The 16,722-nt window shown below is 35.4% G+C and overlaps 1 protein-coding gene across 1 annotated transcript; it reads left to right on the forward strand.

Annotated features, from left to right (window-relative positions):
* Positions 1 to 9,283: 9,283 nt before the first annotated feature.
* Positions 9,284 to 13,428, forward strand: LOC141596860 (uncharacterized). Its single transcript, XM_074417119.1, has 3 exons — positions 9,284 to 9,819; positions 11,437 to 11,585; positions 12,972 to 13,428. The coding sequence occupies exons 1-3, from the start codon at positions 9,634 to 9,636 to the stop codon at positions 13,108 to 13,110; spliced, it is 474 nt and encodes a 157-aa protein (XP_074273220.1). The 5' UTR covers positions 9,284 to 9,633; the 3' UTR covers positions 13,111 to 13,428.
* Positions 13,429 to 16,722: the final 3,294 nt, after the last annotated feature.

A 16,722-nucleotide genomic window follows, 5' to 3' on the forward strand; every position in this document is an offset into this window, starting at 1 on the left:
GGTCACACGAGATGTCACGGCTCATATGCCTCGTGACTCGTGCAAACCCTAGCTCCATATCTGGGTTAGAATTTAGGTTTTAAGAGAAGCTATATTAAAAACCCTAATTAGTAGCATGGTCCAACTCATAAGTTGACCCAAAACGACTACTAACCAACGTTCAACATAAAACCGAACTCCGCACTAAACCAGGCTTTATTAAATAAATACTCTTACTAAAACATTTAAAATAAACTTTAAACAATTTTGAAACAATATATGTCGTGTATAATAAACTAAGCATCTCAATGTTATAGTAGAAAAGCTATAACATTGAGCTCTTTTACTAGTAATGTTATAGCTGCAAAGCTATAACTTTACTAAAACAAGAAATTCACTCTTAGTTACCATTACGAGATAATCACCTATACTATTATAATCTACATAGGAGATCTTTGAGTATAGGCTACTTTATCATCCAAGCTTGATTAATCTTTAGACGGACTCCGTCTTCACATAATACTTGAATGAATCTTCAGATAATTTGATCTTCAAATGAGGCTTGACCACCATATACTTCCATCACAATTATCTTTGTTGCTTGTAATAAATAAGTCTAATCTAAAAGACTTAAACAAACGATTACGCGCAACGAGTATATTATTTAAGCACATTGACATCATCAAAACATAAACATATATACTATATGGTTCAACAAGGACCAAAATACCCTTTTGTAAATCATCCCATTTCAGAAATATAAAACCAAGTGCCGAGATCTTTTCTCAAACTTTGAAATCTTGCGAGCGTTCTTGTCGTCCTTGACAGGTTGGCGCCTTATTTCATCCTTGCTTACTGTGCGTTTTTGGTTGAAATATCCTTTGTTTCCCTCCTTTTTCCTGTGTGGTCTTGGTTGGAAATGTTAGTTTTAGTTGAGTTGTCTTGCGAGGTTTCTTAACTAATCCATATCCATTTTACTTAACATTTTCCGCTGCAATTTAAACTCTAAAAACACCAAAATATCACTCACAATACTTCACCAAATCAGGCCCCTTTCGTGTCAAAAAGTCACACCAATTTGGTACCCGGTTTTACATCAGATTTGGTATCATAGCTTCGGCTCTTGATTTTCCATAAGCAAGATGATCCATTGCTAGTGTTATTATCCTGAAAAAAAAATGTTTTCTCATGATGGTTCATATCAAGAACCATGGAAGGAACGTATGGATTACTTAACAAAACGGATGGCACAAATGGATTACAAGATTGATCAGATTTGTAATCATACTCTTAGAAAGAAGGGGAGGAGGCACGTTGAAAGTTCAGATTCCGATGAGAGCCATCATTCCATTCCTGAACCAAGGAGGAATAATGATGATGATCGTGGATTAAAACTTGATATCCCGGAGTTTGAAGGGGAACTTGACGCTGAAAAATTCTTAGATTGAGTGAGACAAGTAGAGAGAGTCTTTGAATATAAAGGCTATGATGAACACAAGCAATTCAAGGTTGCTACCTTGAAAATGACCAAGTATGCATCCTTGTGGTATGAGAACCTTAAGAAGCAAAGAAGGCGTGAAGGAAAAAGTAAGATTGAGACTTGGAGTAAGTTGAAAAAGCACTTGTAAAAACGCTTCATGCCAAGAGACTATGAACAAGAGCAGTACTTGAAGCTTACATCTCTTTCTCAAGGTAATTTAAGTGTGACTGAGTACATTAAGGAGTTTGAAAGACTAATTATGGTGTGTGATCTTGAGGAACGGGAGGAGATGCAAATTGCTCGATTCATTAAGGGTTTGAGTCCTTCATTGGCCCAACGAGTTAAAGTTTAGAATTTCCTTGATTTTAATGATGTGTGTAAGATTGCTCTTAAGTTTGAAAAGCAGGACAAAGGAAACAAACCCCTGCTTGCTCGTGATGGTTCTAAGGGTGTTAATCCTTTTTATAAGTTAAGCGCTAAATCATCGTTCAATAAGGAAGCCAAAAAGGAAAAACCCAAAGGCAAAGGCAAAGGAGTTGCTACTGATTTCAAAGATATGCATGCTAGGAGATGCTTTAAGTGCCAAGGTTATGGACACATCGCTAATGAATGTCCCCAAAAGAGAGCGCTTACTCTTCAAGAGTTAGGTGAGATTACTCCATGTTTCGTGGTGACAAATGAGACGGAGGTCAGTTCTGTCCAGAACGATGGAGATGAAGAAGATGATGAGGTTCACACTCATATTGTCGAACCATCATATGACACTGATAAGGAGATGTTCGTGGTGAGAAACTTGCATATTCAATCCACACCGATTGAAATGGAGCAACGTGAACAAATTTTCCATGCTCGTTGTTAGGTGCATGGTAAGACTTGCAATTTGATTATTGATAGTGGGTATTGCACAAGTGCGGTTGCTACTGAATTGGTGGATTCCTTTAAGCTTGAGACTCGCAATCACCATAAACCATATATGATGTATTGGTTGAATGAAAACAATGGGATTAAAGTCAAGAAACAAGCTTTACTTTCATTTGTTATGGGTCCCTATGAAGATGAAGTATGGTGTGACGTGTTACCCATTAGTGCGTGTTATATTCTATTGGGTCGACCATGACAGTTTGATAGAGAAGTTGTTCATCAAGGAAGGGATAACATTTACATTGTTAGCAAGGGTAAAAACAGATTCCACTTGAAATCCTTGCCACCTAACAAAGTAAGGAAGAAAGATGAAAATTTGTTTATGAATGCTAACGAATTTGTTGAAACACTAGAACAATGGGAACAAGCTTATGTTCTTATGTTTCGAGATGTGGAGAAAGGAGTTGGTGTTCATGATGAGGTCATTGGATGTTGTTGAATGAGTTTGGCGATGTGTTCCCGGAAGAGTTGCCACTTGGATTACCTCCTAAGCGTGGCATAGAACACCAAATTTATCTTATTCCAGGAGCTATACTTCCAAACAAACCAGCCAAGCTTTAGGTCAGAAGTTATAGCTTCATTAGCTATAACTTTGGACTCTAATTCCTTCTTTTCAGCCATAGTAGAGTCTAACGTTGTTGCTTTTTCAGCTGTAACCTTAGACTTTAACTTCTTAGCCTTGGCCTTCAGAGTGTAATTCTCTTCTGCAATTTCGAGAATCTGTTCCTTTAGATCTTTTAATTCCAAGTCCTGTTCGTGACACTTATCAAGAGATTGTTCAAAGAATTCAATTAAAGCACTTTTAGATAATTTCTTAACGCGTTTTTTAAGTTCAAGATAACTTACCTCTTCATCGTCATCTCCGTCTGATTCTCCGAGAAAGCAATAGTTTGAGTGAGAGTTTGTGCTTTCATCATCGCTATCGGAGATTAGATCAAGAATAACGCTGCTGAGACAAAGGTTGGCCACTTCGTCGTCTTCAGATTCCTCGTCATCTTCTGAGTCAAGGTCTCCTCAACACGAAGTCATCATAACTTGTTTGAATTCTCTCTTTGTCTTCTCACGTTTTGTCTTGTCTTTAATCTTCTCCCATGTTGGACAATCCTTGATCATGTGACCAGATTCTCCACACTTGAAGCAACCTCTATTTGCGAAGGACGACTTTGATTCAGAACTTTTTTGTTGGATGACTTGTTGTTGTTGTTGTAGGATGATTTTGTTTGTTTGTTTCGAAATATTTTATTTTTGAAGCGGCGTGCAAACAAAACAGTCTCATCCTCTAATTCAGAGTCAGCTTCTTCGCTCTTTAAAGCCATACTCTTATTTCGGCTAGGTTCAACGTCATCTTTGTTAAGAGTAATTTCATGAGCCATAAGAGCACCGATGAGTTCTTGATAGGATAGATTTTCAAGATCTCGTGACTCCTCCATTGCAGTGACTTTAGCACGCCACTTCTTAGTCAGGCTCCTAAGAACCTTTCTAGCAATGTCCTCAGTACAGAATTTCCTACCTAGGTTTTTCAGTTCGTTTATGATGCTTGAAAACCTTGTGGACATACTATCTAAGGACTCATTAGGCTCCATAATGAATAGCTCATATTTTTGCATAAGCAAATCTATTCGGTGCTTCCTAACAATGGAAGTACCTTCATAAGCTAATTCAAGTCCATCCCATATCTCCTTGGCCGTAGAGCATGAAGAAAACCGATCAAACTCTGTAGAAGTCATTCCGTTTTGCAGGAGACTTATTGCTTTAGAGTTCTTTTCGGCCTTCTTGTAATTGGCCTCGATATAGTCCTCTTCTTTCTTTTCATAGGTAGTGCCTTCCTCGGATGCAACAAGGATTTTGTGCGGTCCGTTTTGGATAATCCTCCAGCACTCCCAATCATGACCTTTCACATAGTGAGTCATCATGTTTTTCCACAATCCATAATTCTTCCCATCAAAGACGGGACACTTGAGATATTTGGAATCCATTTATCACGTGATAGGCACCGGAATATAAAACGATAAGATAAATGAAAAACAAGATAGATCAGCCTCTTTGCGGTTAGGCAATCAAGAGCACGAGGCTCTGATACCAATTGAAAAGTCTATTGATCCAAAATACTCAAGAGGGGGGGTGAATTGAGGATTTAAAACTTTTTAAAGCTTTTTCGATTATGTGTATGTAATTGATTATTTAAAGTTTATTGATTAAACTTTAACTAATCAACTAGTGAATGTAAAACGAAATAACAAAAGAACGAAAGAACGAGGAGACACACGGTTTTTGAAGTGGTTCAGTTTCACAAGTCGAAACCTACGTCCACTATTCTCGATTAATAAATTTAGTACCTTTCTACGGATTACAAATTTACTAACCCAACTCGTACAACTAACTCTAGCTGTAACTCAATGAGTACCGTTAAATACTCGAGTGTCTAACTTACGCTAATAAGAAAGCACTAATGATTCTTGCAAAGGTTCACGTTAATGAAAAAGTAAGAAATCAACTAAGCACTATTATCTTATAACGATAACAATAAAACTAGCATACGAGTTGAAAACACACGACCTTTCAAAAATAACAAATCGGTTTTTCTGCTTGAAAACACACGGTTTGCTTTGTAAAATTAAAATTAATTTTTATGCTTAAGGTCTCTATTTTAGATGTTGTAAAGAGTAAAGTATTTATAGGAAGAAAAGAGTAGGGCAACTCGGTTTATACAAACCCTAATGGCCGAATAAAAAAGATATGTTAACAAATTATATCTTTTATTATTTCTTTCCTAAAAGCCTTAAAAGATAATAAAGAATATTCCAAAAGATAGAATATAATCTATTCAAATATTATCTTTACTATAAATTCTAAATATGATAAGATTTCCTAAAACAAGAATATCTTAAACAAATATATTAAGTAAGATATATAAGATATGTAAAGATATTAATATGGAATAAAATCTTTACCAAATACACCTTAGGTAACACGAGATGTCACGGCTCATAAGCCTCGTGACTCGTGCAAACCCTAGCTCAATATATGAGTTAGAATTTAGGTTTTAAAAGAGGCTTTGTTGAAACCCCAATTAGTAGCATGATCCAACTCATAAGTTGACCCATCAAGACCACTAATCAACGTTCAACATAAAACCAAATTCGCACTAAACCGGGCTTAATTAAATAAATACTTTTATCAAAACATTTAAAATAAACTTTAAACAATTTTCAAAACAATTTTTGAAACATTATAAGTCGTGTATAATAAACTCAGCATCTCAATGTTATAGTAGGGGAGCTATAACATTGAGCTCTTTTACTAGTAATGTTATTGATGGGGCATATTCTGCACCCGCTGACCGAGTCAACACATTGAGCAAGGTCAAAGATATCCACAAGCAAGTCAACGACTTAGACAAATTTTAACCGACGCAGCCGTCGGCTGTCTCTTTGGTCCCTTACTGGGCAACTAGCCTTGGGGCACACATCCGCGAACTCATATCCAAGACCCCTCGGCGGCGAGTCAACAGGGCCCGCCGGCCTGCCATGGGTCCCTCGGCCGAGGGTAGATCAGTCTTTCCACCTGCTAGCCACTTGGCCACTTGGCCACTACGTGACAAAAGGTGAAAGTTTATAAATACTCCTCAACTCTCATTGAGGAAAGGATCCACAATTTAACCTAAACACCTCATAATCTGGTAATATCTTCCTTATCTCTCTACAATATATACTTCGCCAAGTAACAACAACTTGCCTCTCTAAGTTTACTGACTTGAGCGTCGGAGTGAGTTCGCTCGGCCCAAAGCCGAGCCCTCAGTTTGTTCATTGTTTCAGGAGACCGAAAGGAGGATTTAACCAAGAGACGTCATTCTACAAGCACGGGTGGTAACAAATAACTGCTCTGGAATTACACCCGGAACAGTTATAGTTATAAAGCTATAACTTTACCAATTCAAAAAACTCATTCTTGGTTATCATTACGAGATAATCACCTATACTATTCTAATCTTCAAGGAGATCTTCGAGTATAGGCTACGTCATCATCCAAGCTTGATTAATCCTTAGACGGACTTCGTCTTCACATAAATCTTGAATGAATATTTAAATCGTTTGATCTTGAATAGAGGCTTGAGCATTTCATACTAACATCACAATCTCCTTTGTCGCTTGCTTGTACTAAGTTGATTCTAAAACACGTAGACAAACGATTACGCGCAACAAGTATATAAAATATAAAATACCTTGACATCATCAAAACATAAACATATAAGCTATATGGTTCAACAATAACAAATTTTAAAATAGCATATCCGTGCAAATTTGTACGGGTTTAAAACTAATATAATCCTAATACCTATCTATACCCAAACTAACTAATATAATCCTAATATCTATCTATATTCACGAGATTGTTGAATCAGTAAATGAATATGTTTTGTCGCTTATTAAAAAGGATGAGAGAATTTATTTAAGCTATGATGAGGTGTGTAGTGATGACAGAGGTACAGGTGACGGTGACATACACTCTACTGAATTCCTCAACAGTATAAAATGTGCTGGACTCCCGAATCACCAATTGAGGTTGAAGGTCGGTGCTATGGTGATGCTTCTGCGAAACATTGATCATTCACGTGGGTTGTGTAATGCACGAGACTAATTGTGACTCGATCCTGGGGCACACGTGATAAGATGTACTGTCTTAACTGGTAGTCATAAAGGTGATATAGTGCATATTGCTCGACTAACACTTACTCCATCGGGCACCAGTAGATTTGCCGTACGTTTCAGTAGAAGAAGGCAATTCCCCATCGTTGTTTGTTTTGCGATGACGATAAACAAAAGTCAAGGGCAGTCTTTATCTCGGGCCAGCATCTATCTTCCAAGACCAGTGTTTAGTCATGGCGAACTTTATGTGACACTTTCCAGGGTCACAAGAAAAGAAGGCTTGAAAATTCTAATTTGTGATTCAGATATGCGTACTTCTACTACGACTACTAATGTAGTGTATCATGAAATTTTTCAATTTTTAGAATAATTTGCATATGTTAAAGTAGATTATTAAATTATATTTCTTTATTCGGGGTGTAAAGTTTTTTATCCACGCAAATTTTATTTACAATAATATATTACGTTATTTCCTCTTAAACCATTCCATTTGAATACGCATTTGAAAGAAGTGTAAACATTAATTATGTAGATCACTGATTTAGACCAACTAGATAATTACAATAGAAATGCAAAAAAAAAAAAAACCATCCAAAAATATTAATACCGACCCAAATACATACCCGTGTAATTTTGCACGGTTTTAAAACCAGTATATGTGATTCCAACACTCTCGAGATAAGTGAACCCTTAATTAAACTCAAAAAGGGACTAAAATTGAGTAGACTAAATTAGGTAGTTGGACATACCTACATAACCTTTCTGCCTTACCTTAAATCTCTGAAAATGAAATCCCTGAGGCTAAGCAATCTCCCATTAAGTAATCACAAGTTCTTATTTGTGACTTAGGCCCTGTTCTTTTGGACTTAAAGTCACTCTCTATAAGTTAAGTTCAGCAAAATTAAGTTAAGTTCAGAAAAGTTCAGCAAAATTAAGTTAAGTTAAGTTCAAGAAAATTAAGTTGAGAAAAGTTCAAGAAAAATTAAGTTCAAGAAAATTAAGTTGGAAAAATTCAAAGAAAAATTAAGTTCGGAAAAGTTAAGCAGAATAATAAGTTTCATAATATTGACGAGTTTTAAAAAATAGATACAATTTTCGTTCAAATCGGTTGTATAAACAATCCGAGATTAATTATTATTCTATATAATTTTTCCAAAAAAAATTTATTTAAAGCCGAATTCTTACCTATCCCCCGAAGGTATGTTAGAGCATTTTAATTACCGACATTCGTCATTGAGAATGAAAGTTGAAATGGCATTTGGTCAATTGAAAAAAAGGTGGAAGGTGTTAAAAGTTATGCCTCAAATGTCACCTAAGTATCAAATGTCCATTATTGTTTCTAATTTCATGCTTCATAATTTTAACGGATGCACACTCATGGGCTACCTGTTATACAACATGAGAACGTTCTAGGGACAAAAGATTTAGGCATGTTTGATAAGAAGCGGAAAAAAGCTATGTACAAGGTGCGAAATAACATAGTCAAGAACATTTGGCGAGGCAATGGATTTGACGGGGTGAGCTCAAATGAAGATGAAGAAAGTGACGAGGAAGATGATAATATGGAGCTAGATGATTAGAAAGAGAAAAAAAAAGTAATATGATTTACTTTTTATTTTTATGTATTAGGTAATGTGTACGAAAATATTAACTTATATAAATAAAGTATTTTATAATCTTTATTTGTGTTTTTAGTTATATTATTATTATTATTAAATATTATTATTATTATTAAATATTATTATTATTATTTTTTTGAAGGGAATTATTATTATTATTATTATTATTATTATTATTATTATTATTATTATTATTATTATTATTATTATTATTATTATTATTATTATTATTATTATTATTATTATTATTGGTAGTAGTAGTAGTAGTAGTAGTAGTAAGTGAAATTAAATTAAGTTAATTTAAGTAAGATTATTTTAATTTAGAAAAGTTAAGCTATTATAAGTTAAGTTCAAAGAAAATTCAAAGAAAATTAAGTTCAAAGAAAATTCAAAGAAAATTAAGTTCAAGAAAATTAAGTTCGAGAAAAGTTCGATTCGAGAAAAGTTCAAAGAAAATTAAGTTCAAAGAAAATTAAGTTTAAAAGTTCAAAGAAAAATAAATTAAGTTCAGCAAAATTAAGTTAAGTTCAGAAAAATTAAGTTAAGTTCAGCAACTTTAAGTCCAAAAGAACAGGGCCTTACACATCCGTTCTAAGTTTACAAAGGGTACAATGCTATTTATATTAGGTAAATAACACAAAAGCAAAATATAGGGGAAATAACAATCGTTTTTGTCTAAGATACTGGTCACAAAAAGAAGATGGTTAAGGATCTACACCAATAAAATAATAAATTAGTCTCATCCATTCAGTTGATATGTACAAATCAAGAAACCCCATATAATTAATCCACCTCCCCATATCACACTTCACCATCTCCAACAAAAACATCAACACAAAGAGGTCTCCAACACAAAACATCGAATATTCAAATTCATCCTTTTCCTCCAAAAAAAAGATCAAAATCCATCAAATACCCTTTATCAGAAATTCAATTTTAATTTCTGGGTTTCGCATAAATTAGGGTTTAACCCAAAAAAAGGGGGAAAATGGCGAATTTATACGTGAAGGCGATGCCATCATCAGATATAAACAGAAATACAGATTGGTTTACATATCCAGGAGTATGGACGACATATATATTGTTCTTGTTGTTTTCATGGCTCATTGTTCTTTCTATCTTTCGTTGTTCTTCTGGTATGGCTTGGACTATCGTCAATCTTGCTCACTTTGCTGTACGCTTTCTATCTCTCTTTTTTGTATTGATTTTTGTAGTTTAGGGTTTGTTGGTAATTGAATTTAATGGTGTTTTGTGTTAATTATATTAGTTGGTTGATTGTTGTTCAATTGGTTTGGATGATGGTTTGATGCAGTGGCGGAATCAGGATTTTTAGTTAGGAGGCGGAAATTTTCTGGGGGACGAACTAGTAATTTCATATGTTACATGATGTTGTGTGTCAATTAGTTCGTTGATTGGTGATCAATTGGTTTGGATGATGATGGGATGCAGTGGGGAACCAGGAATTTATAGTTAGGGGACGGAAAATTTCAGGGGGGGCGAACTAGTAATGTCATATGTTATATGTAATTGATCGGGGGTAATCGCTTCTGCTAGTTCCCGTAGTTCCGCCACTGATTGGATGGTTTTGGGATGATTGAATTTCGTAGTTTTGTATTTGATGGTGGAGAAGGTGTATGGTAATTGTATTGTGGTGGAAGTGTAGTATATTTGTTTTGGTGGCTTATGTATGAAAAAATGATTAGTCTCTTTGAATTGGAAAGTAGTTAGAAAAAAGCTGATTTACCATATATGATTATATAAGACGATCTTACATGAGAATTTGGGATTAAAGAAAGCGATGTTTGTGAGTGTAGCTAATGCTTATAGAGGGCCATTTACCAATAATGGAGGAGTGGAATTTCTGTGGTAGAGTGTTGCCTTAGCTGCTGCTTGTTTTTCGCGGTAGTTAGATTTGGATAATTGGTTGCGATCGAGAAGTGTGCATTGTTAGAAGGGGGTATGATTTGGGTGAGATAATACATTTTATGTGTTGATTGTAGGTGTTTATTTTTGCAACTTTAGTGTTCTGGCTAAGGATATGGATTCACAAGTGTCTACTATGAGTCTATGACTACACGAGAATTGTTTATTTGATCGTGCTTGTTTAGTCGCAATACTTGTTACTGAACACATTTTAAGAATTCAAATAAATTTTGGAAAGGAACTTAATTACTATAAAATGGAAAATCATTTGAAATTCCAGTTTCTTGATCAAACAAATGAGCACTGTTCCATTAAAATTTCTGCCTCAAAATAGTAACACCCATGAAGCGCTCTATAATGTCTCTATATAATGTTTCTTGTTGTATTTTGAAATTCCTTCTACGATGAAACTTCGTGTACACCATCCTCTTTTCTCCTATTGTCAAACAGGTGTATATGCATGTATCATACCTACAGCTGTGTGACATAGAGTGCTGTAAGTGTCCGACATGGATTCATGTTAGTGTGTCACACGGAAAAATCTTTCTTTGGCCTAAATTAAATTGTGTCGTGTCTATACAGCATCCATCCAAACTAATTTGCTGATAAAACATAGTTATGGTGTCTTCTAACAGCTTTGTAGGGTTAGAAAGATATGTCTGATTTCATGTGGTAGAGATGGTTTTTTTCTAGTTGTATGTTGGGTCAGGGAAGCACTTATGAATTGACGTATAGTCCTAAGAGACTTCATATACACACTATTCTTTATGTGATGAATGTAGCGTAAATTTTATTCTTTGCGTGCTTTTCTCTTGATTATATTTTTTGTCCGTGTTTTTAATGGCCAAATCTATGTGCTTCTGTTCAGGTGACTTATCACTTCTTCCACTGGAAGAAAGGAACCCCATTTTCTGAAGATCAAGGAATATATAATCGTTTGACCTGGTGGGAGCAGATTGACAATGGCAAGCAGCTTACTCGAAACAGAAAATTCCTGACTGTTGTACCTGTGGTGCTGTAAGTACTTTATGGACAACTTATCTTGATGAAATGCAATTAAGTGAAATCTTCAGTTGAACGAAATGGATACCATCGGTGATGCTGGACAATCGTTTATTGTTCTCTCTTTTTTAAAAGTAGTTGGTTGGTAGTGTGGGATACAATGGCCTTGATTTTGTGAAACAATTTGAACCTGATAGATCACATGAGTTTAAAGCCTTAAACCTAGACTTCATAACAGTGGAGTCCTACGTCTGTCTTTGCTAGATAACGCTATTGTCTTTTGCTAGATAACGCTATTAAAAACCTATAAGTATTTAGTGACCTAGATAAAGGGTATTCCTATGCTCCTCAGTTCATTATTTACTAAATACTCCAAATACTACTTTGTGTATGAATTCTTTTTATCATTTATTAATTTAAAATAAAGTAAAACGTATTCTAGATCCCAACTTATGATCGTGATGGTTGCAATTAGTGATACTCCTATATTAACACTCATTGATAGCAGGTAATTAGAACACTAGAACACTGAGCTGTAGCTGATTCTACCGATAACTGTCTAATATGTAGAATTATCGCTTTTGTGTGAGGATACTTTTGTCCAGGGCAACCATGATGTTTGTGTCTCAGATCCTCTTTCAAGCTTAGCTGGCACACTATGAATGAATTCAACCTTCAGCTAAGTTATTGTTTAACAGGGTCCCAAATCATAGTTTCCAATGTGATGCTCTATCGTCGCCTCGTTGACATTAATGGACATTTCTGTCATTCATATTCCTGTATTCCCCCAAGGATTGTCATGTTAAATTTGTATATTATTTTTCTCTTCAGTGTGAACTGCAGGGTAACTGCAAGGCACCGTAGCATTTAGGGTATTTCTTGTTACTTGTTTGCATCTGGATGTGCCATTGATGGTTTTGAAGTGCTGTATGGTCTTATGCTGTATAATTTCATATGTAAATCTTTGAGCACGGGATTCCTCGTGCTTCTGCTCAGTGATCTAGAGTTGTAGACATTTTATGTAGTGTTTTAGTGGCCTTGCCAAATTTTCTGCTGGTTTTGGCACGTGGTACTGTTTAAGTTTGATATTGCCAGTTTGCTTTCCTTATAGCTTCTTTCTCTAGTTCCACCTCGTGGTTCATTTTGAATCGAGATGGGTAGGATGGTGAGGCTGGGAAAGGTCTCCTTTCAGCTTTGTAATGTGACTATATCCTAATTTTCTAAAAGTATCAAACCCTCAAATCGAATCTTAATTTAAGAAGAAGATTCTGGGATTTTTGTTTTCCTGCATATTACGGCAAAATTGATGGATTACCCTCGCTATTTTTGGATATATATATATATATATGTATGTGAGTATTTTTTGTTTGTAGCCTGAGTAATTACCGAAATTGATGATAGGTACCTGATAGCCTCTCATACAACCGACTACGAGCATCCTATGCTGTTCTTAAACACTCTTGCAGTGATCATCTTGGTCATCGCCAAATTCCCACACATGCACAAGGTTAGAATTTTCGGTATCAATGGAGATCAGTGAGGTGGTCAAGACATCATGACGACTTTTCACAGGGCCTGCTTTCGAATCTTTCTCTATCTTCGGGTAAGCACATTACTGTATAGGGAAACCAGAACACAAAAAGGTGTTCGATGATGTAATGCTTTTACATATATAGCCTGAACTTATCCCTAGTCAAAAACAGATTATGGACATGGTAAGGTTTTATTGAGCTTTCTTCTGTACAGCAGGGGCTACTGTGTTTCGGTAGCTTCACATCTGGTTTCTGATGAGCTATAATATTATCACGAGAACTTACTTTATGAATTAGTAATATAAAAAGAAGCTTGTTTAATTCAATTAATTATTACTCCTTCCGTCCCAATCATTTTCTGAAGGTACTGTTGCTGTTTATAAAAGAAATTGGAGAATTTGTTTGTTCCTTGGTAAATGATGTGAAACTGTAACAGAGGAAGCACGAGTAATTTGAAGAAAGTTTTTTTTGGTAAGAATTACGAATCTTATACAGTTACGATATTAGACCCGTTGGGAAAAATGTTTTCATAAGATGTAATAGTTTGCTCGTAAATTTTTGAGAAATAATTGATGAGAAAAATTAATGTTCTTAAATGTGAGACCGACTTATGGTATAAAGAACACCGTTTGATTTTCCTGCTGGTTGTCTTCTCCAAATATTACGAAGTATGACTTATTATACGATCGAAAAGATCAAGCCAGTTAGATTAAATTTACTGATAGATGTAACTATTTTGGCCTATTGGACTTTTGAGTATGGTAACTATGGTTGGAATAACAGTTCGGTTGTTAAGTACTCTTTCCGCTTCGACTATTTACCTTTTTTTTAGAGGTATTTCTAATGAAAGGTAAATAAATAGTGTTATAGAGAGTAATTAAATTTGATGTTATATCTTCCAAACATATACTTTTATTTTAAAACGCGGGATGATAACAAAATGCATTATGTTTGGTTTTTTTCGGCTCTTTTCGTTTTCTCGGCGCAATTATGAAAAGTTGAGTTAGATTAGACAACCAAATGACCAAATGAGTTAGCTATCTAAAACTCTTTATTACCAGACTCAGCAAAACAAATATTATCTGAACGAAAAGTCGATCTACCAAATATGAGACATACGTTACAACAAAAGTTGAATCGTCATCTAAAGTTTGTTTTAAGATGTTGAACAAGTACAATAAAGTTAGCTTTTTTCTTAAGACCATCCCCAAGCAAAGGTCATGCTAATTAGGTCACCATTTATACTTTACTCTTAATTATTTTCCATTTCCCCAAAATTTTTCATTTTTCCAATCATTTATCATTTATTCTCCCTAACTAAACTCTCCTTCATCCTATTACTTTTGCTCCTACCCAATAAAAACACACCACCTCATTTTCACTAGGTCATGAAGGAGGTCATAAGGAAGGTCAATTTGGTTGGTAAAGGTCACAAATTGACCTTTTGGCTCCAAAGGTCATCCTAATTTTTGTGTTAAGTGGTAATTAGTGTGACCAAGCAAGGTTATGACCTAGCAATTGACCTTGCTTGGGGATGGTCTAACAATAAAAGATTTTCATCTTAATTAACTAATTTGTGTGTTTCATATTCATAATCTTAATTTGATCTAAGATTATGTCTTCTTGAGCTTGCTTCTGTCACAGTGTCACCATAGTACTTTGGTGAAAACGTGGCTCCTCTTCTAGGTCTAGTTAATTATAAATACAAAATAGGGTAGAAAGTGAGTCAAGTTTAAACCTTATTTCCTCTTACTCAACATATTCTTACGTTTTATTAAAAATATACTTCCAAAAATGTAATGAACTTGTTTTTTTTAGACAAAGGGTAATGAACTTGTTGAATTGGAGGTAATATGTTAAAAATGGCTCAGCACCACATTCCACTATTGCATATAGACTTGACAAAACTGATCCGACCCGTACCCGAATTGACCGCCCCTTATCCAAACCAGCCTAAATGTTTATTACCGCACAATGGTCGTTAGCCCCTTGAGAACAGCCAACACAAAACGAAATGACTCGGCCAAGACCCTAATCCTTGCAAATCTGAAATGACCCCGACATGAACTGAGTTGACCAGACTCCGAGCTAATTAATCCGTTCGCCCAGGTTTAATTACGGAGTAATAAGTTATGAGGAGAGTTTCTCTCCATTTCCTAAAAAGAAATGGAGAGGCCATTTGCTTTCGATGGTCCAGATCGTATTTTGGCATCATCGAACGGCTCAAAATTTATGGGTAAAAATAAAGGGATAATGAGGTTTGGTGGAAAAAATATTATTAAATGAGTTTAAAAGAGGAAATGGAGAGGATCCATTTCCGTAAATTATGGGAGGAATGCTTTCCACCTTATTATTTTTATCGGTTATAAGCAGAGAAGGTCGGAGAAAGTTGAAAGGAATTACTTTTATCGGTTATGAGCAAAAAAGAATAGAGAAAGGTTGAAAGGAGAATATCAATAGCATTCCTCAGGATATGAGGTAATATAGTTTTTTATGAACATCTATAGTAGTTGACTAGTTGTCACCTAGGTAGCACCGACACTCCTCCTAATTAGCCGTCCCGTGTCCGACACCGTGTCCGACACCCGGACACCCGACACTCGTCGGACACACGCCTAATCATGTTATAGTTTACACGAGGAATAAATTCTCAAAAGAGATTGACTAGAAGATGGGTTTGGGTGCGAAATTAGAATTAGTTATAGTTAAGGTTGAATTTTACCTTCAGTTACCTAAATTTAGTATCAATACATTAAATTTAGAATCAAATACATTACAAAAATAAAATCATAGGTTATTTAAAACCATAAAATATTTTTTTTTATTAAATTTAAATACCGTGTCCCGTGTCCTAAATTTCATGAGATGCCGTATCACGTGTCCGTGTCGTATCCGTGTCCGTATCCGTGTCCGTTTTGGTGCTACCTAGGTTGTCACATTAACCAACTGAAAAAAAGGAGAGATTGAATGTGTATCGCAAGAGATAACCGGCCAACTATGAATAGTAGAGTTCGTTATAAGAAACATTATTTTATTTGAAAAATTTTTAACTGTAGTACGCAATAGTACAAAACTACAAATATATGACAAAGATTTAGGATTTCCCAACAACTTTATTCCCTTTATTTTGCAGCTTTAATTAACCACCACTCCATTCTAACAGTTCATCACACCTGTTGTCTGTTGATCACTCCTTCAACATTTCATCATTTCGCACAAAAATTTCTCTCATTTTACCTTTTTTTAAGAACAGACGGTCTTGCTTGTGACTTAGGACTATTAATCCGATGCATTTGATAAATTCCTAAAATTTTCAAATTATGTGCATGTAAAGAATATTACGTCTATATTCTAGATATTTCTATTATTCTCTTCTAATCTTAATATATATTGGCAGACCAAAGTCCTTCCCCCAATCGAGGGAGGACAGCGTCGCCGCGGCAACGAGGCCACCCCCGAAGATACGAAGAAAGAAGTCCGACTCTCCAAAGTCGGGCGACAAGAAGCCCTTCCCGCTACGCGGAGAGAAGCCGGACTAGGGTCACGAGGAGCCGATCGCCACGCGTCATTCGACACGTGGTCAGACAGCCCCTCAGTCCCTACGTCCTCGGAGTACCCGT

Source organism: Silene latifolia, chromosome 8, assembly GCF_048544455.1.
Source record: "Silene latifolia isolate original U9 population chromosome 8, ASM4854445v1, whole genome shotgun sequence".
Taxonomy (NCBI): domain Eukaryota; kingdom Viridiplantae; phylum Streptophyta; class Magnoliopsida; order Caryophyllales; family Caryophyllaceae; genus Silene; species Silene latifolia.

Coding starts and splice junctions, on each gene's coding strand:
- LOC141596860 (XM_074417119.1), top strand. CDS start 9,634: ATGGCGAATTTATACGTGAAGGCGATGCCATCATCAGATATAAACAGA. Junction 9,820..11,436: donor TCAATCTTGCTCACTTTGCT/GTACGCTTTCTA, acceptor GCTTCTGTTCAG/GTGACTTATCACTTCTTCCA. Junction 11,586..12,971: donor ACTGTTGTACCTGTGGTGCT/GTAAGTACTTTA, acceptor AATTGATGATAG/GTACCTGATAGCCTCTCATA.